We start from the raw sequence: 27,559 nt of genomic DNA on the forward strand, positions 1-27,559 counted from the left end.
TTTTTAGTGCCATATGAATCTTATACTGTATACAAATATTTATGTCACATGATATGCAGTATGACTGGTGTGTAAAGATAAATATACATGATTTTCTTTGTGCAGAAATTTAAATCTTCAAAGTATCACATGTTTCTCCACTTTCTTAACGTTGCTTATAACTAATTAAATAAAAGGAATCTAAATAATACTTACTCTCCTATTTGCTACTCATAGTATCAAATAGTAGTTTTTAAAGTATAATTTACACTTAATACTTTTATGTATTCTATATAGCATATAATAAAATAGTCATACTGTTCTATTTCATTGTTTTTTTTACCAAAAGTTACGCATCCCATACGTCATTAAACCCATAATTCGTTTAATTGCAGCTTAGTTGCAATTAATAAATTTGGATAGAGTAATAAATTATTTTAACTAAACTATACTTTGCACTAACGCGTCAACAATCTCGTAATTTTCAAATTGTACGATTAATTATGTTAGCATGTAGGCATTTGTGATTTCTTCACAAGTCTAATATTAATAATGCCACGTTAACCTCTACAACATAATATTCATATATATATAACAGATATATTTTAGTACATTAGTACTTTTAACTGACGAAACAATCCATCCAATTTACTTTAATTTTACCAATCCTCGAACTCTCTGTAAATTAATTGCAAATTGATTAATTATTTAAACTCTCAATGCACATAAGATACAGCCCCTCACCAACAATAAGCCCTGAGAGCAAAGCAACTGTCATGAATGCCAAATAATTCTGGCCAGTACTTTTTATAACCATACAACCATTACGAGATACGTTTTAAAGTCAATAGATTATTATTTTTCATTAATACCTTCATTCTCCTCTATAAGAATGCCTTATTACTTCGTAAAATATGTTTGTGAATGTGTACAAACTATAATTATTATTTGAATACAAATTGAAAAAATGACCAATCAATAAATAAACTATAAAAATATACATTAAAATTGCATATTAAAAAACTGTACTTGCAAATTGAAGAAAACATTTCCTTTAAATCATAGGGGGCACTATTGTCAGTAAACGTTTATGTACATTCACATGTAAGCACAGCATTGATAGCACATGTAGCACACCACACGACAATAAATTAAATACTTAATATAGACCCGTGACTTGGACGTCCTTTGTTTTGTTTTCCATGCATTTGGTTCCTACTTTCCCCAGATAAATTTATATTTAATTGCGCTGTTGATGCAGTAGTTACTTCATCATCTGATTCCATTGGACTAATTCGAATAGCTTGGTACCATTGATTTGTTAAATCTGTCATTTGAGATTTACAATCTTTTAATTCTTGTTGGGTAAATCTTCTTGTGAAAAATGGAATAAAGAATTTTAAATCCCATCTTGCAAAACCACGAATTCGTGATTGGAGAAAAGATACTTCAATCTCTTCTTCTGTAAGCTCTGACAGATGTTCAGAATCTATTGTTTGCCCCTAAAATAGAAATATATCGCATGAAATATACATATGTATATTTTTCATACACATGTATTTAAACATCTACGTAAACATACCCATTCTCTAGTTTTACTGAGAGAAATTTCTTTGTCCTTCCTCTTTCTCCTACTATTATTCTTTTGTTTTTTCTCTGCTCTCAAAAACTTTAATAAAGGCATAGTGGAACCACCAAATATCAATGTTGTGAACAACACTATGATTAATGTAGTAGTAATAATTACATGACGCGTTTCATCACTAAAATCCAAGTGAAGCGATAAAGCATAAGAAATAGCACCACGTAAGCCACTAAACCACATTATAAACATCATTTTTCTAGTAATCTGATGTTCCCGAAAACGATTAACAAGAAGAGCTAGAGGAAAGATATTTGCTGCTCTACCAATAAGACACAGAATTATAGACCACACTACTAATGCTGGCTCAACCTATAATTGAAATAAAATAAACACTACATAAACATACTACATACTACAGATACTGAATATAGTAGTTCATGAATATTATTTTACCCGATGTCTAAAGCTGAACAAAGCCAATCCCAAGTATGCAAACACACAAGTTTCAGCGATGAATGCCAAAGTTCTCATAGTCTGTTGCATTGTAATTTGCGTAACAGTTGATAAATTGAAATGTGTATAATGTGACATTACAATTCCATTAAACAAAATTGCCATAATACCTAAAATAAATTTTTGTATACTTCAATGTTAACAGTTTATTTCACTGTATTAAAAAATAGATTTATATATTTAAATTCTTACCAGATAACTGTATACCTTCTGCCAAAACATATGGTGCATAAGTAAATACCAACATAAGTCCAAATTCAAGAGAAGGGTTCTTTCTTAGATCCACATGTTTAAGTAATAATGCACTTATTAGAGCAAAGACAACTCCAATGCCAGCAGAAGCAAAAAACATAAGGCAAAATCTATTTAAACCAAGGATAATGGCTTCACTAGTGGTCGATGCATTATTGGATTCTAATACAGACGTAGTTAATACAATGGAAATTGCATCGTTTAAAATGGATTCACCAAAAACTAACATATTCAATACTGGATCCACATCTAAAGCATGAAATATAGCTACAGTAGCAACTGGATCTACTGCAGATATTAATGATCCAAATGCAAAACTTTCCACAAAACTGAGTTTATATGCTACTTGAGCTAATCCCAACAAATAAATTCCAGCGCCAATAACAAATGCTGATATCGCTGTACCAAATATAGCAAAAACTAAAATGCTACCAATATTTTGAAAGAAATTTCCTTTATGCAAATTATATCCTGATTCAAATATAATAGGCGGAAGGAGTACGAGGAAAAAAGCAGTTGGAGAAAAGGCTTCCTCTTTTTTCCAATTAGCTATATTTTGATTTGACATAAGATTGATGATCATACCGATAGCTCCTCCCAGAAAAACAATTACTACTGATTCTGGTAGATACTGAAAATTTGTTTGTAGCATAAGATGTATAAGTAAAATGCCTAATGCTAAAACACAAAGAACAAAAAATATGGACATAGAACTATTATGTTCTTCTTCTGCTGATCCCTTGTCGGGTAATACTGGTTCTGCTGGCGTAATAGTTGTTGTGCTTGTATTTGTCGTATTACTAATATCTGAACTTTGCGATGGAACTGTGAAATCTGGTATAGAGCTTCCATTTTTATCATTAATGATATTTGTCGGCACTGTATTAACTCTTTCAGTGGTCTGATTATTAATGTCACGATCAGGTCGAATTGTACTCGTGGATGTATTTTGTGATTTAGTGTCTACTATGCTTGACACATTGATATTTTGTTTTAAATCAATGTTTCCAGATTTTACAGTAGCACTAGATTCTACTATATTTTCTTGCGTATCAGTTTGTAACGTGATATTCTTATTGTCCGTGACATTTTCATATTTGAGGTTAGAATTTTCTTGCGTATACGACGCTGTAATACACGCACCAAAAACACAAAATATTATCAAAGGAGTGAAACTTCTACATGCGTGTTTATTATTAACTGAATACAAATTCATTTTTTAAAATATTTTTACATTATCACGCGATACTTATGTTCGTCTTGCTCTAATCACTTTAACATTGCAATGACAGAGCACAGCTGATCACAGAGTATTTCGATATCTCGCTATGCTCACGTCAGCAATACGACACGTGGTAGTACAAAAAACTGGTTATTTGGTTTCGTTCGAGACCGATGGATTTATAGAAATTATTTAAATTATTTTCTAAACTTATAATGAAAGAAGGCTAATATAATATACAAAAATTGTAGAAAAATTAAACTAAATAATAAACATCTCTTAAATTGTAACAATTATATTTTAAGAAAATTTCTACTTTCATAAAAAAAGTTGTACTATATTAAACAGATGATTTTATTTATTATGATTATTCGTTACTTCTTTTCTATAGAAACAAATTCATTTTCATAAGAATTTGGTAAACCATTGCGGCCAATTTCTGCTGTATGCACTGCATCTTTACCTAATCTTTGTTCAACTCCTTTCCAAGACCTATTATGTAAAAAGTCTGCCCCTGCTTTCCCAATCGCAACAACACCTAATAAAATCAAAATGACATTATTCGAATTTTAATGAATTTTTACTGTCTAATTTTTCTTGTAACATGTAAATACCTGCTGAATTATGAATTGCCAAAGCATTCATCTTATCTGTACATGGAGCATTTTCATCACAATTTCTAAGTTCACCAGTAATTAACGAAACATCCGAATTTTTTGTTGCTTTAAATTCAATATAATTCATTCCTCCAGGAAGTATTTGTCTAAAATCCATACAATACTCAGTGTATAATTCTCTTGAACTATTGAATGCTAATTCTACTTCATAAGGCATAAGTATCGGTTTCAAGAATTCTCTAGAATCAAATACTTCATTTTCAGGACATGTTATTACAACAAAAGCATCGATCTGTAAATATATAATGCATTTTTAGAGTACCAATCTCAACTAATATCTCTGCTGTTAGTATCCAACATACCTCTGGAAAATTAGCAAGTTTTGTTGGATTGATTTTACCAACGCTTAAAATATAAGACTTTTTATTCTTTTTTTTAAGAATATTTTTAACCATTGTTAATATTTTAAGGTAATCTTTAATACCTAATGTAGCTACAACAATACCAACAACTTTTGCATCTTTCAATTTTTCAATTAAGAACCTTCTTCTTTTTAACCATGGCGTATTTAAAGCATGATACTCAATGACATTATTGTTATCAAAATAGTACCATTTTTTTGCAGGAATTGTTATAGCTAATATAGTGAATGTTTTTCCATCATTTCCAAGGAAAAATGCTTCGTAATCCTCTATTTTATATTCTTTCTCTAATTTAAAACTTCTACCTAAGATTACTGTAGACGAACTATCAGTTGTATCTGTGAATTCTACATTGGACGTACAGTTTAATGAGGAAAAAATCAGATTTTTGTAAACGGGATTCAATATTTCATGTATACTTTCTGCAATTAAAATATGTTTATGGTTTAATGAATTGAATCGAGTATTACAATATATTTTTCCTTAATACTATTAAAGAACTTACCAATTTTATGTGCATACGCAACATCATAAAAAAATAAAATTCTCTTGGATCTATCTTCAAAACTAAATTTAAATTCGTCAACAACTTTTGTTATGTCAATTTTTTCCTTAGGTAAAACATGATATACAGGTAATCGAGCGGTAGGATTTAAACAAGCATGACCAAAATGTATTATACTGTCTGCATAAATATGTTGAGCTGCTATTTCATCGACGCAACAACTACCACAAGTAGTGTCTCCCAAAATGTATACTTTTTTATTGACACGGTTTTCCAGACGCAATGCTATTTCTACAGAATCGGTCAAAAGATTATCAGGAAATTGTAGACACACCTGAAAGTATTCAATACCTATAAGGTTAACCTTTCTTTACATATTTATAACTATGCATTTATTCACCATGGAGTGTAATATATTATTTATATGACTTATTTGTCACATATTAATAAATGAAAATTTAATGACAGATACATATAACCTTTATAATGTGTGTTTATATTATTGAGGAAGTAGAATAGAATTGAAAATTAAATATTCCATTACAATTTAATTGTACAATTCTAGTTGATAAAATATCCGCCACATAGATAAAGCATTCAAACCTTATTTAAATTACACGCATCAACCCATTTGCCACATTTTTCCACATCGTAAGGATCATCTTCAATAGCATCGTTCATTTCACGTTTGGTGATTTTTACAGTTATTTCTGAAATCATACTGTTTCATGCATTAAATCTTACACATTACAAAAATTATTTACAAACAGGTACACTTGCACTTGTAACGAATACATCAATGCATTGCAACACGTGTAATTACAAGTTTACTAGAAATCACGTAGACGTCGCTAATGTCATGGATCACCTTCACACACACATGCTTCTCATATTATTACAGTGCCCCGGAAAATTATATTAAACTTGTTGAAATCTTTCATATTTTTGGCAATTTTTTCATACGAATAATTTGTTTAAATATTCAATAAATTATTCTTCGAATATTATTCATTTTTTTTTTTTTACAAATTTTGTCTAATTCCTATTCACGGTTATTATTAACTTTACAATATATAACATTTTTATTTCAACTTACCTTTGAAATATTTCTTTTTACAATAATATTAAAAAATCATAGAAATGGATACAATTTAAATAAATGTAAAGTATTTTAAACTGAGTTTTGATATTTGTTAGATGTACTTGGGTCTTTTTTTTTTTTAATGCACACACAACTGGATATTATTTCACTTCCATTTCTTAAATTTTTTAAATAATTTTAAAAGCATTAATTGAATTCGTTTAAAAGCAAATATCATAGTGTACCTACAAATGGAAAATGTTAATCTGAAACAGAAATGTTAATTTGTAATTACTGCTATAAATATTAATTATTATTTATTTCACCATGAATCCAGTTTGAATTAATTTTGTATTCTTTGGTATATTCTGAAATGTAGGTACACACATAAAACATGCAATTTTATATAAGACAGACATTGTTTAAAGCACATTCAAGCATTTGTTAAAAAATGCCTTACTGTACAAATATTAAATTATACATCAGTTCATGAAAATTCTATAGTTTGAAGAAAAGATGCAACTAATAATGCTTCGTTATATTACAAATGCACACAATTCTACTCGAAATACAATAAATTATTTGAATAATGTAAAATACTCAACAATTTTATGTGCCTCTACAGTATTAAAATACTGTATGCCTGACAGGGTAAAAAAGTTTACTGAACATTCTCTCATAAGGCACCTAAATTTGTGATTAAAATGGAATATCAATAATTCCACGATAACGTGATAGGAGAGGAGTTGTTCATTACAAGATGTTCATGATTTCTAAAATCATGTAATTGATAGTAATAATTACATTTTATCGCGTTAGCTACTTTGACTTCACTCTCGTCAGGCATTTTACGCTATCATGTAGAAGTGTCAGTACTGGAAAATGAAATTTCATGCTGCAAACTGAAATCTTAACATAGACAAGGATAAAAATATTTTCATACACGTACTCGTGAAATATCGGCAATTTATTAGGATCAAAAGAACTTTAGCATATCCAAATTTTAAAATCTTTGAAGAATTCATTAAGTCACGATTGCCGTCGAGAGTGTAATTGAATATTATGTACAAATGATTATTTCTTATTGTAATACATTACATAGTTTCTGCTTGATTTTCTGTATATACGTCAGTCTTGGATTGCTTTTGCCAAAAACATTTCATTGCCTCTGTGTATAGAGAGCTATCATGAATTTATGTGGGAAAAGGATGCAAAAATACAGCCACATAACTAAATTTTTCTTGCAAAAGCACTGTTGGTGATGAACAATTATTCTTGTAATTCACGAGACATTTAGAAAATGATTAACTCAGACCATAGTTCTGTATGTGTAATTTACTGTTTAAAAAATCTGCATTCATTATTTGACATATTATCATTGAGTGAATCAAAGTTACGAGTCAGGTGTAGATACAAGATATATTAGTCATCAACTATGTAAAAAATAAAAAGGCACATATAGAAAGATCTGCTTTCTAAGTCTTACTCACCGGTTATCTATCATTTGCTTAAAATGTTACCAATGTGGGATTACCCTTTTTCCACACATGTGCTCTCTACACATGTACTCATCATTTACCCAGATCTATTGTGATTTTACGTGATGACAAAAAAGTTGTAAAATACTATATCTACTTAAAAAATGTTTGCCAGTTTGATTTTGCGTTTTAACATTTAAGACTGCATATACATTAAATAGAAATGAATTCAAATTAATATAGAGGTTTTATGTTCCCTTTTCACCTTATATATCATTTGCCTTCTATGTTTTTCATTGTCTTCCATTTCAGTCTCTTAAACCACTACTTTCTCTTTATACCATACAACCTCATCATTTGAGATGATGGTATCGTTGACAATAATAGTAGTAATAATTATAATATAATAATAATATTAATAATAATAATACAATAATAATTCTGAGAGTAAATCTCAATAACAATAATACAAATAATAGCAATAATAATATTAATAATACACGTTAAAAACGTATGTACAATTTACCGACCCAGTTTTAAGTATCCGTAAGATTTCTCTACAAGTACTACAGACAAAGTGGAATAAGTTGTTTTAAATAATTACTTTTTACAAAATTACATTACAAAGTGGCAGATTGAAAAATCTGAGCAAGTTATCTATTTATTTATCTAACTATCTATCTATCGATCTATCTGTCTATCTATCCACATGTACAGCTGCTAGAATTAGGTAAACGCGATGGCTTTATTACAGCTAGACTACTGGAAAGTATACATGTTTTTATATTATGAATAGTTATTGCCATTGCAGAAACAAATTTTGATGAATTTTTGGAAAAATACGTAGAATTGCATAATCCAGTTAGTCTGTTTTAATTTATGTATAAATGAAATCAGGGACTGCATGATTTGTACAAATAATTTAGCAACAATCTGTGTGATTTTAGATATGCATTACCAAAAACAATGTCGCATTCTTAATGTCAAACATAGTTTTTTTATATTATTCACATTAACCACAAAAATCACCAAAAAGAATGTATAGTCCTTTTAAAATTTTCAAAACGAACAACTAGCTTGATGTTCACCATTAACTTCACTTGTTTAACATACTTTATTAAAGGAGGGTCACGAGCCTAAAATGCTGCGGACTGCTTGGTCAAGCACTGTGTCCTTTGATTCACTGGACTGTGATGCACTGTTACCACTACTGCCAGATAATGTATTTGTAGGACGTTTTTTAAGATTAAGAATGCTATCAATAGCAGATTGTACCTGTGCGGTAATATCATCATGTTCATTACCATTTCCACTTTCATTAGTTATATGAAGAGAGCCTGGACATTGTGTTTGAGAATGTAAGGCCAGTCCATCTAGGCTGTCTGTATCTTCTAACAAATCCCGTTCGAGATCTGTAGCGCTACTCCAACGTCTTTCGAAAACTGGAGTATTATCTTGTTCGCAACTGTCTTTTACAATTGTGGTTTGAACTCCAGAAACACTCGCACTTGGTACATTCGCACGACATTCACCGTTCGCTCTTGTTCTTTCAGTTTTTGACGACCTTGTAACAGCCACAGCACACGCACTATTACTACCACTATTATTACTATTTTTACATTTAAACGAGTCTGTGGTAGATGGATATACACCAAGTTCTTTTTGAATTTCTACCCACTCGTCATAATCACCACTAGTACAACTTGCTGACTTAATCACTGGTTTACATTCCATTTCGTCGCTTGGGAAGTCATCCTCTAATTCACGTTTCACAGATACATTAGTTAATGGTGATGATAATTTATCCTCTTCTGAAAGACCAGGTTCAACCTTTGGCACCAATGGCTTCTCTTCTTTTTTAAATTCTTCTATAAAACATCAAAAATATACTTATTATACGAAATAAGATATCAACGGAAATACATTTATTAATATGTTTATATTGAAAAACATACCATTAACCTTAGCCTCTTGTTCTCGTAACCTATTTAATATACTTTGTTCTTCTGCGACAAACGTTCTATCAATCATCATCAATTCTGATGTCCTCACTTCTCTCTGTAATTTTATTTTAATTAACAATTTCATTGTAAATATTCTATATTATATCAAATATAACAAATTAAATAGAAAAATGTGAGTAGTTTAATGCACGCACCTTTGTGTATTTTACAATTTTAAGATGCATTTATTATTGAAATTTAATATATTTTTAAATAAAATCTAAATAAGATCAACAGTTTTTAACGTACCATGCTCTCCATCAGAAGAAGGTACGTGTACTTGTTCATCATAGAGTTGAATTTTGTTAACAAATGTTTTGCTGTTTCTTCAAATATCTCATCAGCTTTTGCCAAATCTTTCGAACTAAGTACTTGTTCATTTAAACAATGATATCTTACAAGACGTTTACAAGCATCACGTTTGCTTAAAAATGGTGTATTAACATCTGGATTTATCGCACCGTTTTGATCAATTTTTAACTGTTGTTCTAATCTGTAAACATGAAAATACAAATGTATTTTAAAGTGCAACACGGAAAATTTAATAAATCAATTAACACATGTTCGCTACACATATTACTTAAAATATTCATTTGGTCTATTTAACAACGAATTTGAAAAGATATCTTACATTTTTATAATGGTAACATTATACTCACCGGTCACTACGATTAATTTGTCTGCAAATTGGGCTAGATGCAGGTCTTTTAACACCCTGTCTTGGACTTACTAAAGGACTTGAGTTACTGCCAGGACTGACAATCTGTTTGTTCGAACTGCCACTGGTATTTACAGGACTTTGAATCCTTTGTGATCCTTTGCCAATCATTCTAGGTGAGGCTACCTGACCTGCAGGAGAGCCAGTTTGAACTTGTACTTGAATAGGTGAGGGAAGTTCTTGTTTTACAGAACTTGACATTTGTATGTTTGGTTTGATATCTAATGGATCTGTTTGACATTGTGTTGATTGTTGCATTCCTGTTTGTTGTGTTTGGACTGGAGTTAGTTGTTGTGCGTTGCCCTGCAAGGTGGCTACAGAGGTAATTGGCGGTGAGAAAATTTGCATATTGGCAGAGGACGGACTCAATATCTGGTTTCCATGATTCTGATAAATTTTGTGCTGTTTTGTGTGCGCTTGATGCACATTTTGATTATTCTGTACACATTGTTGTCCTTGCACATTTTGCGATGTCTGTAAAAAATTTATAATATTAGATGAAATTAATTATAGACATTGATATAAACGTAATTATAATTATAATGCAATAAATCATTACTTACTGTAAGATTGTTTATATAGCTACTAGTTGTATTATTTTGCACAGTTGTCGGCGTACTTGGATTCAAATTCTGTGATGTTACTACAGTTGTAGATGTTTGCGTTTGAGTCTGTACAGCCGACGTTTGATTTTTGTAAGAATTTTGAGAAATTAAATTCGATGCTATTGTCGTAACTGCGTTTACATTGAAATTTGCATCCGAGTTCTATTAAGAACAAAATTATATAATATTTTTATTATGTCATTAAATGAATTTTCAAATAAATTTATTCTGTTTTAAAACAAAATAAGATTACACTACTTACACTACTAACGGAATGTGTTGTAGTACTGACAATCTTTCCACTTGCTAAAATTTTTGCTTGTTCTTGATACAATTTTGTCAAAACAGTTTGATCCGATTGCGAATTCGATTTACGAGCTAGTATAGCTTGTATTTGAGACTGTATACTTTTTAGTAATTGTTGTTTTTGAGCGGGAAGTTGAATGGTCTGTACTCTTTGAACCATCTGACCATTTGAAGGAACTGACATGTGACTTCCAGGAGAAGATGGAAGTACAGGACCGTTTGTGACAATTTGAGTAGATTCACTTTTAATTGGATTTGTACTCTGAGATACCACAGCATTTGCTTTACTAGAATTATCAACCTTCTGAAGGTTGGTTGTATTCGTTGATATCATAGTTGGGCGGGAAACCGTAACAGTTTTCGTTACCTATTATCGCAATTTGTGAATTTAAATAAAATGATGGGTAATAAATAAAACAAATATTATAAATTAAGTTTATCCACGTACCTGGGCATTTCCAGTACTTTGAGTAGTAACAACAGTTTTTGTCCTTTTAACAATTTTTGCCTTCTTTGGTTGATTAGTACCTAAGTTTCTGATTTGTTGTTGATTTAGATTGTCAATAAATTGACTAGGAAAACCGGGATTTTGAATCTGTATGTGTTGTGGCATTTGAGAAGGCGCAGCTTGCACTACAATATTTTGTATATTATTTTGAATAGTAGGAGCACCACCAGAACTATTTACAATTATTTGACTTGTTGGAGTATTAATTTGTACACCTTGTAAATTCTGATTGGTCGCGTCTGGTTCACCAATCACTATTTTTTGAGTTTGGTTTTGATTCTGTACCTGATTAGTTGTATTTAATTGTCCAGCTAAAAACTGTTGCAACAGCTGTTGACTTATTACTTGCATTTGTCCATTTGCATTTGCAATTAACAGTTGGTCATTTGGATTCAAATTACTCAATGCATTTAAAATTTCTGGTGTAATTTTTGGTGCATTATTTAACATATTATTTGCTGCCGAATTAAGCATTGTACTTTGGGTTTCTACTTTCTGAGATTCACTTTGTTGAATAGTGTTAGAAGGAGGGGCATTCGTAATAACGATATTTTGATGCTGACTATTTTGTTGTGTATTTAACCCTTGCTGTATGGCGTTAGCCGTATTTTGAGTCTCAAAATGATGCGCATTAACAGAAGAAAACGAGTTTGCCGCAACAACTTTCTGTTGTTGTACACTCGTGTTATGCAAAATAGCAGATGTATTTTGTTGTTGCAAACTTGTGATAACATTCTGTTGCGCATGAGCCATATCACTAATACCAGACTGTAGATTTTGTTCAATGCTTTGTACATTACCAGCTGCATTTTGTTGTAGAACATTAATATTTTGTTGTATACTAGAATGTTGTAACACATTCATGGTATCGTGTTGCATAGTATTGCAAGAACTTTGTTGTTGCAACATGTTTACAGAATTATGTTGAACATTTGATCCAGAAGTTTGAAGATTTTGTTCGAAAACATGTTGGACGTTTTGCGTTTGCACAGACTGCGCTGTTATTTGTTGATGTTGATTATGCTGGTACATTGGTGTTTCTTGTTGCAATGTTACAGAATCCTGCTGACTCCCCTGCTGAAGGTTCTGATTATTTTTTGTTAAGTTGTGTTCATTTTGTACAGTTAAACTATTTGACAAAGGTTTTTGTACATGAGCACCACTTTGTGATATTTTACTTAAATTTTGTCGCACATTAGTAGTTACACAAGCATTTGTAAGTCGCACTTGACTAGATTTTTGTGTAGAAACATTAGAATTTTGTTGATTACTAGTTGCTTGATTTGTATTAGACAATCGAGAACTCTGTACACTAAATGTGGTACACGAAGGTTTTGTTGGTATAACATCAGAAGTCGTTAAAACATTACTGTTTGGTTGCACAAGGTTAGAATTAGGTGATTGAATAGTTTTTGATGCTGGTATGAGATTTTGTACATTAATATTTTTCGATGCTTGCATGTCTAATGTTTGTAACGATCCAAGATTACTTTGGACACAAACGTTTAACACAGGATTGGATTCTTGAGGAACATTTACACTTTTTTGCTGATTACTTGATTTTGAGCATACTTGCACATGTTGCGGACTAGTAGCACAAGTAACACTTTGAAGGCCCGTAGGACTTACAGTAGTAGTAACTGTTGAAACACTGGATGAAGATAAAGGCGATTTAACGAATTTCTGTCTTTGTAATACGGTACTTTGTGTGGACTGTGTTGTAGTTTGCGCCTGCCCAAGAAGGTGAGAAATAATCGGTGAATTTTGTCCACCGCCTTGTGTCAATGATCGTATTAATGCTTGAGCAGTTGCTTGATCCATTTCGGGTTGATTTGGTTCGGGAGTTCGATGTAGAACAACTCTTCCATCCTCTCCAAGAGCAAATCGCAATTGGCCCTGTATTGTATTCTGCACAGGCATCTGAAGTTGGGCAACAAGTTGACTATTCAATGTCTGAGACACCGAAGTTTGTGTATTCGTTGTATTTGGTGCAGGTACTTGTATCAGATTCTGAGCAGAACTGGTAGGTATAGTTACTTGAGATGAAAGTTGTCCTATATTTTGTCCTGAACTTGGTTCAACTTGAACTTGACAAGAAACATCTGATTCAGTTGTGAGATCAGTATCAAAAATATCGTCATCATCTCCAATTCCTGATATTTTCATTATACTAGCAAGATCTAATTTCGGTGGTTCATCGTCTTTCCGTTTCGCTTTTTTCTTTTTCTTCGCTTTTTTCTTCGGTGGCGGTAATAAAGTTTGTTCAACGACAGTTTGCGTGCATGGAGTATTACCAGTATTGGTACCCGAACCTACTTGTGAAATCTGTGGTTGAGGGCTTTGTACCATTGCGTTTTGAATCACTATAGAATTGCCAGACCCTGAATTTGCAGCTAAATGAAAAAAAAAGAAATATTCTCATATTTTTAAATGTAACATTTAATTTAAAAAAATAATAATTAATTAATTAATTGCAAAACTTACAAGGTGCAGGGCTAGATGGAGTATGTCTAATTACTGGTGAGGCAGCTGGAGGAAAACCATTAGGTACGGCAAAAAACGTAGGAGTAATACCTTGTAACTGCATACCTTGTGCTGTGACAACTCGTACCAACTGCTGTTGTGTCAGCTGTAAAAGGACAGATTTTATATATTAAATAAGTATATTGTACGACAAAAATTCTTTCTTGGTATTTTTTTAGTATTATTACTTTTATAAAATGTTTATTAAATTTCTTTTTGGTAATTTATCAAAAATTTGGATATACGAATGTAAAACGTGAAAATGTATATAAAATCTAATAATGACGCAATACGAATAATTTGTTAATGATCTTAAGTAACACTTAAAACGACATATAAAAAATATTCTATGTAAGTATTAGATAAGCAATGACTGAACATGATGAAATTGGATGGCTGCATGGATGAAACCATCACCTGTGCAGTATGTGTTTGTTGTTGGGCGCTCGCTGGCGTTCTTAGAATAAGTTGAACCCCACCTGGTTGCTGTTGTACAATAACGGGTCCAGTTGACGGCAATACCTATGTATGAAATGTTATAAACATATGAAGCACAAAGCAGATATTTGTGACACTAAAGAATGCATAAAAGCCATTATCGTAGAAATCAAGCATATTTAAATTATTTTGTATAATATTGGAAACCGCTAAAACAGGCACAACATGATATTTTCGAATGATCACATAATGAATTGCATGCAAATGATAAACACATTAAACAGTCAGTTGTAATTACCTGGTTTAGTAGGAGACCCTGTGCTGTTGGTATCATTGTAGCTGTTGTGGGATTTGGTTGAGGTCCAGCAAGTACTAACTGCGGTTGAGTTTGTTGAGTCACCTAATGATAATAATAATAATTAAATAATTCTATAAATAATGAGTTTTTAAGTCAACTGAAAAAGCTGTAATAAAACAAAACATATATTACTTGATTTGTGATCGTGGTAGTAACGCGTTGTTGCTTTTGTTGTGATCCAGTGGCTTGTTGATTAGGAGGTTTTGGTAGAATTTGCGGCGGTTGTTTTGCAGGTTTACTTGTTGCTATTTGAATTTGTTGATTTCCAAAAAGATGCGTTCTAGTTACCAACTGTGTTGGTGTTGATTGATACCCCTGTGGTGCACCATGAATTATTTGCAATACTTGCATACCTTGTTGCAGTATTGGCGTATTAGGTCTAACCTGGAATTTAAAAAAATTATTGAAATCTAGATCTTATTTATAATGCGCGAATAGAAAAATCACTTCTTACCACAGGTGGACCAGGACTTCCACCAGGTGCTGGACTTCTGTTGTTTAGAGAGTTATTTCCACTTAATAGATGAGGACTTTTTGCAGGAGGATATGGACTAAGTACAGGACTCTGTATTTGACTAACACTCATTGGACTCTGCATTGGACTTTGCATTTGTATATTAAAATTATTATTTGAGGTTGATGTTCCAACAGGACTTGGACTATTTCTGTTCGATTGTATTGAATTTGATGCTGGACTTCTAAGTAACAGCCTATTAGGACTAGGGCTTGGCGTGGGTGGTGCAATATTAGACGCTGGACTCTTCAGTGGTATTGAAAATGGACTGCTTGGAGAACTAATATTTTGACTCTGAATGTTTTGCATAGATTTTACAGTATTTATCGTACTGACCACATTTGATGGCTGAGACGAGCCCGTTAATGTAACCGACGAACTTAAGCCAGGATTAATTCCCTGTGAATACTGTCGCTGAGGTTGAAATCCAGTTGATTGAGAGGAACTTAAAGAAGAATTATGACTCAGTGACATATTCGGCTCATTTGATGCAGATATATGCTGTACATTAGATGTTGGTACATTAGATAAATTCGAGTGCATTGTACCAAGATGTGGAATATTTGTAGTGAGATTCACGTTCGAGGCGTGATTCACATTTGCTGTGGTCGAATGAATTGGTTCACTAGAAGTGCTTGTGAATATACTGGAACTTGTTAAGGTACCAGTATTCGATATTTGTGAAATAGTAGATACGTTTGAATTTGGGTGCTGCGATATGGCAGAACTTGGTACATGTGCAATATTTGATCCAACAATGTGTGGTGCAATACTTTGTATACTTTGTATGGCTTGGAATGGAAATTGCGTACTGTTGGAATTCAGACTAGTTTGAGTCAATCCAGTTGTTAAAGCATTAACAGGTCGATTGAGACCTTGATTTACACCAGAATTTATACTGGTAGTACTCAAATTTGCATTTATATTTGGATTGATAGCAGTTAAACCAGATACGCCAGAACTTGAAGAAGTAAAGTTTGTGCTTAAACTGGTCAGGTTCTGGTTTACATTTGAGTTTAAACTTGTCAAATTTGGATTTACATTAGTAATTCCAGTATTAACATTTGATAATCCAGAATTTATATTCGTTGAATTTAACGTATTGAGTCTATTAATTCCAGTATTTATATTATTTAGATCTTGTCCCAAACCAGATAAACCATTATTAATACTGTTTGAACCAATATTCGAGGTTAAATTGGAGTTTATAGCATTCAACTGATTGAGGCTAGGATTTATTGTAGTTAGTCCTGTATTTATACTTGGCAGGCCCAAATTGAGCAGAGGATTTGATGTAGTGATAACATTAGATGTGAGGGATGTAAGGCTGGTATTTAGAAGTGATAGTGGCAATCCCATATTAAGGCCCACCCCAAAAGTGGGGGTGGCCGGGGGTAGGCCCATACCAGTCCCCGAGGGATTTATGGTTCCCTGATTTAAATGGTTTAACTGGTTTACATATACTATGTGATTTCCAGTCGTTGACCCATTTCCTTGGTCTTGTGGCTGTAATATAAATTTTTACAATGAAACCAATATTCATTTCCTTTAGTAACAAAAACAATATTAAATCGACGCATTACTTTATACATCCTTGAATAAAAGTACTTACATTATTTGATGTTTGTTGCAATGCAAATGTCAAAGACTGACCACTCGAATTTTGAGCCTGCAGTTGTTGCAATTGTTGTAACTGAAAATCAAAATGCGATATAAAACAAAACTTAGTATTAATACAAGACGAGTTTTAGTTGTATAGGTAAAGATGGTATAGGAAAAGATCATACTTGTTGATGTGTCAAAACAGCAACAGGATTGTTACGCCGAGCAGTCGGGGAAGTTGTAGAGGATACTGAGTCCCCGAGAAGAGGGCGTGACTGAGGCTGCTGCATGCCCACGCAGCCCCTCTTTACTCTGGGCAGCGTCTAGCCACCTTTTCAGCTTATCTAAGCTTGCTTCTATATACTCCTATATACATATACATAGATATATATAGATATATCACTCATCTGCTGCAATAATGATATAATTCATGAAACGCGACGTTGGAATTACAACCGCAAAGCAGACTATTACATGATAAAATCACCAGAATTGAGTATTTTTTAAAATGTATTGTTACAGCAAATGAGCAATATACATATTTATAATATACATTAAAAATAAATAATCAAAATAACAGTTATAATAATCAGATATGTTTTAGCACATAAATTATTGTGTAAAAATATTAAGTATTAAGTTTTAAACTATTATTTATGTAGATATCTCTATTAGACCCAGTTTACTAATTTATGCTTACTTATGATAATAATTGTTATATATGAATTACTTACCACTGATTGTGTTAGCTCAATGACAGGAAAAAGTTGTGTTTGCGCTACGGCGCCACTCAACGCGTCTGCGACCTACGTCTCCTATTCCTGTCATGCATGTAACTTCGTATTTTACCCGTTTATTTAAACAGCACTTTCTTATCTCTCCAGAATATTTATGTTTATGTAGATTGTTGGTGTTTGCTTCTAATATCACGCTTTAGTGCTAACCATGTTTGGGTATTGATTTGTTGCACACAACAGGTAGTTCTTTTTCGAACTACATTATCCATTAAAGAATAACTGCACAATTGCATTTTGAAAGTATTCCGACTTATCTTTGAAATACATTTGTTGCAAGATCACATCCATGTATAAACACAAATGAATTACAATCTTCCATGACATTACATTAGAAATTGCTCATATAAAACAATTCTAGCTGTCACTTTATAAATAATATACGTTTTGTTTCATCCCAACTCCAAGCAGCATTCGATAAACATTATTTACCAATTCATAAATGTTTAAAGCACTATTATCAGAACATTTTTCATTTGATATTATTATGACTCAGGGCTGGTTCACGTTTCAAATTTATTTTAAAGTATCACACACACACACTACACTTATGGCTTCCAAAATCCTACGATTAATTTGTATCCTGCAACATGTAAACAATATGTAATTAGTCATTACAGATAAAGGAATGTGTCCTACAATATCATTCAAACAACATTACTTCTCTTTGATTTAAAATTGAATTGTTACTACTGGAATTTAACGAAACTTTTACTATGGTACAAAATACGTATTATTATTGAGAAATTCTATCATGTATAATAGGATAGCAATCATCACAGTGTTGTGGTACAATGACACTTATAGGTATAAATAATCATTTTATGGTAAGGAAAAAAGTTCTGTATAAAAATTCGACAGCTGGAAACACATTTTGAGGTTATAACTTGCACGCCTGTGTGCAAGCATACACGCCACACAAGCCACTTACTACACGCATACAGGAATCGCATACATCTCACTCTCACTTATGGGTACCAGCGGCGCGCGGATGCACACAACAAAAGCTCAACTGACAAGGCGTAAACAAAAGAAAAAGCAACCATCTGTGAAAAATTTTTCGGTTCGAATAGCTGAGAAACTCGAAGAAGGTATCCTGGATACATGTATTTCATATTGACGCGGAAAAATGCGAGTAGCGTCGTGATGAAAAATTGTCAATATTACCTCCGCGAACGCGGTTTTGCCACCCGTGTTTTCTTCTTGCGATTTTTCGTTTTTTCACACTTCTTTCGGCATGATTTTAGTTCTGTACACAACGTTTTATTACTTTGCAAACAAAAACAACATGTACGAAGTACATGAGAGGAAAAATTCTACTTAAAATAATAAACTTTTCTGGCACACGACAGTTCCATGTACGCGTTACACTATTCGGTGGCAACGGCCATCATGTATTTGTCAAGGCTGCCATTAGCACAAGTCTATAAAATCCCAGTGCTTTTACCATTGGCGACACCTCGGTTATGGTACTGTAACTTTTTGCAGCACCCATTTAGCAAAATCTTTATCCTGATTGGTCAATGCCTTACTTATAACCAATCAGTAAACAGAAACTGCTGGTAATCTTAATACGATAGCATTTTTAAGTTTTTAAACAAAATACATGTTTGTTTAAAAATTTTTTATTTAATTACGACACTGATAATTTAACACAATTTAGTGACAAATAAGTTTTAAGTGCCATTTTATTTAAAATTCAAATATTATAAATTGTCATTAGCAGACAGTTTTCAAAATGACGTCTACCACTACCGCGTGCATCTATACATGTGTTCATACATATCGTGTATGTGTATGCATACATAATTATACTGCATATACACATTATATACATAGATCATATAAATTAGATTCATAATTATAATTAAATAAATTTTGCCATATACAGAATAAGCACATGTATTTCTTTTTATTTTAAATAACAAAAAAATAGTATAAACAACTTAAATTTACAATGTTTAAAAGAGTACTTTTAACTTAACGTGTTTAAAAAAAATTTTATATAAAAACAATTTAATTTACTACATTTCTTAAAAATAAAAACTGTAAATAATATTATATGGCTAATTATAAACCATATTCTGAATCAAAAGATCCAACTACATATGCTACAACTGTTGCATGATCTAACTTTCCGGGAATCATGGACACCTTATCCAATGTCTTTATTCGTCGAGTTCTCTGTTCTTGTTTGGAAAGTTGAACTAATTGGCCATCTTTACTTCGTGCATAATATAAATCTGTATCTTCCAATATTCGTCTTTTGGCAGCAGTTATGCGCACCTTATTATATACAAAAATTGAACTTATGTTAGTACTTGAAATTGAGCATTCTACTTTATCTGACATTTCTTACTTTCACTTGCTGTTTATTAACAAAACTTTAATCATGAATTGCATGCATATTACTATATAGATCCAATTAAATTTTAAATAACTTACTGCAAAATCCAATAGAAGTTCGCAAAGATGTTTGGCACTGTTACACGGTGGTCCTTCTCCAGATACACCTCTTCGTAACAAATCTTCCATCCTAAGAAGCGTGAGTTCATGTCTTTGATATGCCTCGACTACAGGCAAATTGGATTTATTTCTATTACTATTGCCGGATTCCGAGTGTCTTAAATTTTCTGTAGATTTTCGACGCGTTTTCGATCTTCCTTCGGTATGGTTTTTCACAGTTGAATCAGGTACATTATTATGGCATGGTAAAACAGCAAATTTTCCAACCACAGGATCGAAATTGTCCGAAATTCCATCGCTAGTCAAGAATACAATATCGCCACTCTCAACTTCAGTCATTGCAAGAGTTAAATTATTTAATTCAGGATTGGAACCATCTACAGGACCTAAAGCTCCAAGAGCATCACGCATATCGCGCATACAATGAATATCATGAGATCCTCTTGTTATTTCCCTGACTCCAGTTTTCCTATTGGTACCAAATATTATTTTTATACCAAACAGTATGATTTCTAATTCAGTAAGTTCTCCATTTACATGGTTAATTTGTTTCAAAGTTTTTCGCGTAAATCGAATAATTGAAATTAAATAGAGCTATACATGCTTCTTTATGCGAATAAATATATATTTATAAAATGACGGATATAAATTAGATTATAACCGCGCATCTACGAATCCGCATAATTTGAGGACTAACTACATTTTATTTATATTACCTTGAATATACATAAGCTAAACTGTCACCAACATTACAGGTACAAGCCATATATTTTTTCTGAGCTGTATTAGAGTCAGAATTTGGCAGTGGAAGGACTGCACATACGGTTAATGTAGTGAGCATCCCTTGCTCTTGGAGAATTAACGAATGTGCAGCATGGAATGAACGAAGTAGTGCTATAAAAACATCTTTCGTTGTTGTCATTTCATTATTAATTGAAGGACTAAAAAATGCTTTATTCAAGTATTCCATACTTCCATGTACTGCAGATCTAGCTGCAATACTCGCTTTGGTACCTAATGATTTTTTTTTTTGTTATCACACATATACTTTCATCTAAAGTTATATTATTTGAAAATAATCATACCCCAATTAACGCCATCAGCAAGTGCTAAAATGGCAGAGTTTGACCTTGTTACAATTCCAAAACAATCTGCAATTGGTTCCCCATTATTTGTATCATTTGTAGGGTTTTTCTCATATAATGTAGTAGCAATTCCATATGTCATTTCATGGGGGTTAAACCAATTAGTAATACCCGCAATTGTGGGCGTTGTTATTGTAGATGCTAAAAAATGCGATTTGTTTTTACATTTGCTAGAAAATTTAGTAAAAGGTATTAATACTTACTGTTTCTATATTGTTCACCTTGATCTAACGTATCAATGTAATCTATATCAATATCATTAATACTTAAATGTTTTTGTTGCAGATTAACTGCTGCTAATCCATTATCCGGACCAGTATGCGCAGCAAATACTTCTTTGTCTTCTTGAAAATTTCCAAGTTGTCTAATTGGCAATTCTTCTGAATTTCTACCATGTACGATTGCTGGTCCTTCTTGCTTTGTTTCTAGACTAGAAATGCGGTTTATATGTCAAATATTATTGTTAATATTGATTATTGAGCATTATTTTTTTAAACTTATTACCCATCAAGGTATCGTGTAATAAAGCAACCACTTGTAAAATCTTGTGTTAATGATCTAGGACTCCGTACAGTTTGTTCTCCTTGACCTATATTTTCTACAGCCCCAGCCAAGTTACTGATAGATAGTTGCCGCATAAAGCCAGCAACTTTTTTCCGTAAGCTTGGCATTCTTTTTAAGAAATTAAATTTAGGTGTAGGTAGAATACTGATTGATATCAGTTATAATAAATCATGATATTACAAAATGATTGACATTTATCAATGATCTCAAACCATGATTTTATCTTGAAGCTCATTTTTGTTTAAACCTTTAAAGAGAAAACATGGAAAATAAATTATAAATATATTACCAATTTTAATCACATAATACTCTATCGGTGTATAAGATTTTCATCAACAATTAATTAGGAAAGATTCTATTTGCACCATCTTTTTTATATTTGTAAAAGATGTAATAGAATAAAATTCTGATAAAATTAATTAAAGTGATACGAAATTTAGTAATTTTCAAATCTTTGATATTTGCATTATGAATCAGCCTCTTCGAAATTCGTTAATCTTATAATTTTAAGATCGTATTATAATTGTGCGACACAGAACAGTAGTTATGTTTAGGAAAATAAATATTTTTGAACAATTTCTATATAGATACTGCAATCTTACCTGACAAAAATTCTTACCATACAGGAATGACTTCGTAATATACATTGAGAAGCACATCGTTTCCCACATTACCGCCATATTGATAATGTGTCAATAACCGATGAATTCCTTTACAAGTAGAATTTACACTTGCTTCACTATGTCTCCAAAAATGAACAAATTTAGTTAAACATTAAGGGTTTTCAAGTTTCATACGCAAATACACGTCAAATGGTAAATTGTTTCGATCAGGGGATAGAAATGTTGATTTCCCTCAGTATTGAGGTACGTGTAACTAATAAAAATCATTATATATCATATAATACTATTTTCAGCATTAATCGAATAATGAAATTGTAATCTACATTATTTTATGCTCGAACGTATTAGTGTCTCCAATAATCTGATTCACGTATTTTACAATATACAACATACAACCAAGCTTGAACTTTTTGGTCTGTTTAGACATTTGGCAAGTCAATATGGCGTTTTCTCCACAGGTGAGAGACTACTATTTTTTGTAGTTTTTATAATTGTGTACAAGTGCTACTTGCAAAGGAACTCGCACGAGAATTTAATCGTTTTATTAAAATACCGTGATTGTGCGGTAAACGTTCGTACGTCAAACAAATAACTTCGCAGCCTCACAAGTTCGTTCCGATACGTAGTATATACAATGCGTTTAGATGCATAGTGACACAAATATTTATTCCATTTTGTGGACTTGTCATTACGTAATCATTATTTAAAATTCTGTCATCTACATGATAGGAAATAAAATGATGTATGTAGTTTTTTTTTTTTATACTCCCTTTAGGTACTGATGCCTATGCAATTGTAAATTATTGTTTTGAGTGAGATAGTGATGACATATTCTGTTATTGTAAGTAAATAAGTTACGTGTGACGTATTTTGATTTGTTTCGTATGTGCAAATTGTCATTGGAAATTAATTTATTTTATCTTGTAGTTTATGGTTTAATATTGGAATCACAGTGTATCAAGTTTATAGACATGCGTATGTTGTAATAGATTCTTTGAAACAAATGTGGAAGGATGAAATGGAACTAGCCTGCTTGGAACAATTAATTATTTAAATAACAATTAAAGAAAGACGAGAATCATACGCGTATGTAAATAAAAGTATAAAATGTTTGGGTCTCCAAGAAGTTTACGCGAGGTTTGCATTGATTTTATCTGTGACAATATTTGGAGTTTGTGCAAAATTCTTCACGATGCAGAAGAACATTCCTCTAGTTCACTGGATACGACAACTTGCAGTAAGTAAGATTAATTGTTTTAATGTTTTAGAATAACATTCATTTCATTGTACTGTAAAGTAGTTTCTTTTATTATTATTTAATTATGGTTAAAATATAAAATTTTTAGATCAGCAAGTTAAGTCTTCAGTAAATGATACTAATATAGATATTTTGGGCACGACAATAGGTAGGACATCTAGCGATGTGTTGTTAGTACCAAGACTTAGTTTTAGGCAACCAGATGTTTTTTTGCCTACTGAAATTTCGGAACAGTTACTATCTAACCTTTGCAAAAAGGAAACTATATCTGACTTGACTATGACATTGTTCGATTCAAAATCAACTAGGCTAAGGTAATTATGTAGTATTTATCAAACTGGAATGATTACTTATTAAGAAATAAATGTACAAGTAAAATATTAATCATATTTCATTTTACTTTATAGACATGTACGATTAAAAGATGCATCTGCATTAACAGCAAAAGGCTTAAAAGTTTTAAAGCAACATAAAGTGGAAGTGCTAGTAGTAAATGGATTAAAGATAACTGTTAATGATTTGATAAGTTGTTTAGGTGACTGGAGTTTACAAAACCTCAGATCATTGAGCGTAGCAAAAGGAAGTTTTATGGATTGTTCACGGTATTCGATATTAACTATTCTCAGACTTGTAACAAATAAAACATTTCTTTAGTATATGATAATGTTTATACCATGTATATTTTTACTTTATAACAGGTATTGTGTGGTAGTAACGTTAAGTAAATTGAGAGCCCTGAGTACATTAAATGTATCAGGAACAGAGTTTAATAAACATGGTTTGGAAATAGTAGTTGAAGACCTCCCTCTACTAGAGAGTTTAGATATTTCATGTACAAGTGTTGATGATTTAACACCATTAAAAAAGTGTAAAAATCGTCTAAAGTCTCTTAGTATGTATAATTTGAAAATAAATGAAAGTTCAAAATTAATCTCAGTATTATTGGAGCTAAATGAATTGAGGAACTTAGATATTTCTGATGAAAGAGATATGCATTCTCGTTACTACGTGTTAGGGCCTGTAAGACCAAAAATAGGAGAGTTTTTAAAAGCTGTACATTGTATGCCATATCTATCAAATTTAGATTTATCTGGTAGGTATTGCATGTTCAGCACGTTGCTTCTATTAGTATCTGAATAATATATGATCATTTTTCTATTCATTCTAGTTAAGAATGATATAGATACGAAAGACTTAAAAGAATTTATTAAAGCTCATCGGCATTTAAAGTTTTTGGGACTTGTAAATACAGATGCTTGCTATGAAGACAGTTTAATAAATTCAGCTAATAAAGATTATAGACCCGATCTTGTTGTAAGTTATGATAATAATACAACTATTAATATGTTCTAATTAGAAGGAATTGGATAATTGTAAATAATTATAAAATATTATTACTTTTTTTACTATAGGTTAGTGGTACAGCAACAGAGTCCCAACTTAAGGAATCTCTTAGAAGATATACATGTAGGCCACATTATCTTGAGAAATGTTTATTTAATTTATTCCGATTATCACATATGTTTCTTGAACCACGAGTTGATATTATAAAGTTAGTGTTATCTGCAATGAAAGAGAATCTACACGAAGCTCATGTGCAAATAGGATGCACTGCATGTCTTTATAATCTTTCCAAAGGTGAATTCGCTATTATGATTCACCCATCAATACTTAAGGAAGTTGTGGAATTGACTATGGTAGCGATGGAATCTTATCCAACACAACATAGACTTCAGATGAATACATTACTGACTTTATGTAGTGATAGAATTCTACAGGATGTTACCTTCGACAAATACAGGTAGTTGAAATTTCTAAATTTTATGAAAATTTTAGAAAGAAATTTCAAATTTGAGTAAAAAAAAAAAACTAAAATATATTGAAATTTCGGCTTATGAAATTAAATTTATAATATTATTTTATAATTTAAATGTTTCTCATTTCTGCAGATGCGTGAAATTAGTAATGAATTCGTTGTTAATTTTTAACGACCCATCAATAATTCGTATGTCTGTTGCTATTTCCTCAATGTTAGTAGGAAAGATAACACTGGCAGAAACGTCTATGCTGGGTACTCAGCCACAGTATATGTCTGTATTACTTGCAATAGTTAAGTCTAAAATTGAATCGAAATCAATAGATATAACAATGAAATTTACATTAAGTGTTCTTTGGAATTTAACTGACGAAAGTGCTGCAACATGTAAAGCCTTTCTAGCTGAAGGTGGAATGGAATTGTTTCTTTTAATGCTTGAAAATTTTCAAGGAGAGTCTAGCGTTGAAATTAAAGTACTGGGGTTGCTAAATAATATAGCAGAGGTTTGTACTGTAATTTATTCTATCATTTGAAAGCTAATCATCAAGCAAGTAATATTGTTGTAAATACTATTACTCTTTAATTTTGATGTTAAGTTTAGTTAAAACTTTTTTTAATTTTTATAGTATAGGTAGCTATTATTTCGTTACTATTAAATCATTAATAACCATATAATTCATTATAGGTTAATTATTTGAGGCCAAGGCTTATGATACCTAAATTTATGTGGATGCTTTCTATGTTGCTGGATTCTGCACATATTGATGTATCTTATTTCGCGGCAGGCATTACTGCACAGTTGCTTAGCGATGGCCCCCAACTGTGGTCTAGAAATCATTTACTACAAAATAGAGATCAATTATTACAACAATTAGCTCGTACTGTGACATGTTGGCGTACACCTCAAGGAGAAATGGTTGCTTATAGAAGTTTTCAACCATTTTTCCCGCTTCTACGTTGTCCGGATGCTCCTGTTCAACTTTGGGCAGTTTGGGCAATACTGCATGTAATTACAAAAAATCGTGAGCATATTTTTTATAATTGAAATTTGTTTAGTGTACAGAAATACTATAAATAGTATAATTTTTTTAAAACGAAGATAAATATTTAGATATATTAATACCAACGAATATAGAAGTGCTGTTTTATATTTAAATTCTTATAATTTGTAGCAAAACATTACTGCAGCATGCTAATCAGGGAAGATGGCGTAAGGATATTAACAAATTTAATAACTTCACATACAAACATAATAAGGTTGCGACAATCAATTCTTGAAATGATTAGTAAAAATTCTTAACGACGACTATTGCCTTCCAAAACAAAATTTGCGTACCACGAAGTTGGTATACTAGTCAATGTTTATATCTATGCAATCTTATATCCTGTTCTTTAGACCAAATAATAAAACTATTATATGAACATGGTCATTTATCAAAAGAGGGGCGAAAGTCCAGGATATTGCTATTAAATTCTGTAGATTCAAATTGAGGACCTGAATTAAAAATCTGATCACTATAAAAATGCAATGAAATATTTAAAGATATACATTGAGTTCGGGAGAGATAAATTTTTAATGTTTTATTATGACATATTATATTTTTTAATTGTTAATTATATTTATATATATTAATCGAAAAATCGATCAATTTAAACATTATGTA

General features: G+C 31.6%; 3 protein-coding genes across 8 annotated transcripts; 1 reads left to right on the top strand and 2 right to left on the bottom strand.

Annotated features, from left to right (window-relative positions):
• Nucleotides 1–8,378: 8,378 nt before the first annotated feature.
• Nucleotides 8,379–18,397, bottom strand: LOC122395342 (mucin-4-like). The gene is made up of 15 exons (XM_043392826.1): nucleotides 17,964–18,397; nucleotides 17,415–17,595; nucleotides 17,240–17,320; nucleotides 15,568–17,133; nucleotides 15,246–15,497; nucleotides 15,054–15,155; nucleotides 14,735–14,839; nucleotides 14,279–14,423; nucleotides 11,735–14,187; nucleotides 11,243–11,653; nucleotides 10,939–11,142; nucleotides 10,317–10,849; nucleotides 9,907–10,150; nucleotides 9,610–9,712; nucleotides 8,379–9,522 (listed from the first exon to the last, which is right to left on the bottom strand). Exons 2-15 carry the CDS (start codon nucleotides 17,517–17,519, stop codon nucleotides 8,783–8,785), a joined length of 7,044 nt encoding a protein of 2,347 aa, XP_043248761.1. The 5' UTR covers nucleotides 17,520–17,595; nucleotides 17,964–18,397; the 3' UTR covers nucleotides 8,379–8,782.
• A 1,617-nt stretch (nucleotides 18,398–20,014) lies between these two features.
• On the bottom strand, nucleotides 20,015–22,939 carry LOC122395450 (PP2C-like domain-containing protein CG9801). Of its 2 annotated transcripts, none has more exons than XM_043393046.1 (7): nucleotides 22,801–22,939; nucleotides 22,139–22,445; nucleotides 21,838–22,064; nucleotides 21,575–21,775; nucleotides 21,206–21,503; nucleotides 20,469–20,958; nucleotides 20,015–20,309 (listed from the first exon to the last, which is right to left on the bottom strand). In XM_043393046.1, exons 2-7 carry the CDS (start codon nucleotides 22,303–22,305, stop codon nucleotides 20,094–20,096), a joined length of 1,599 nt encoding a protein of 532 aa, XP_043248981.1. In that variant the 5' UTR covers nucleotides 22,306–22,445; nucleotides 22,801–22,939; the 3' UTR covers nucleotides 20,015–20,093. The 2 variants fall into 2 exon arrangements, with proteins under 2 accessions (XP_043248981.1, XP_043248982.1); XM_043393047.1 differs by having other exon boundaries at nucleotides 22,818–22,925.
• On the top strand, nucleotides 22,925–27,453 carry LOC122395449 (protein zyg-11 homolog B-like). 5 transcript variants are annotated; one of them, XM_043393042.1, is made up of 12 exons: nucleotides 22,925–23,064; nucleotides 23,170–23,279; nucleotides 23,597–23,662; nucleotides 23,749–24,058; nucleotides 24,168–24,393; nucleotides 24,487–24,681; nucleotides 24,778–25,172; nucleotides 25,248–25,393; nucleotides 25,492–25,880; nucleotides 26,029–26,398; nucleotides 26,581–26,917; nucleotides 27,068–27,453. In XM_043393042.1, the coding sequence occupies exons 4-12, from the start codon at nucleotides 23,929–23,931 to the stop codon at nucleotides 27,193–27,195; spliced, it is 2,316 nt and encodes a 771-aa protein (XP_043248977.1). In that variant the 5' UTR covers nucleotides 22,925–23,064; nucleotides 23,170–23,279; nucleotides 23,597–23,662; nucleotides 23,749–23,928; the 3' UTR covers nucleotides 27,196–27,453. The 5 variants fall into 5 exon arrangements, with proteins under 5 accessions (XP_043248977.1, XP_043248975.1, XP_043248979.1 ...); XM_043393044.1 differs by lacking the exon at nucleotides 22,925–23,064 and having other exon boundaries at nucleotides 23,176–23,279; nucleotides 24,207–24,393; XM_043393045.1 differs by lacking the exon at nucleotides 22,925–23,064 and having other exon boundaries at nucleotides 23,176–23,279; nucleotides 24,228–24,393.
• Nucleotides 27,454–27,559: the final 106 nt, after the last annotated feature.

Source organism: Colletes gigas, unplaced genomic scaffold (assembly GCF_013123115.1).
Source record: "Colletes gigas isolate AHSC1104 unplaced genomic scaffold, ASM1312311v1 Colletes_gigas_Sc00005, whole genome shotgun sequence".
Classification (NCBI taxonomy): Eukaryota; Metazoa; Arthropoda; class Insecta; order Hymenoptera; family Colletidae; genus Colletes; species Colletes gigas.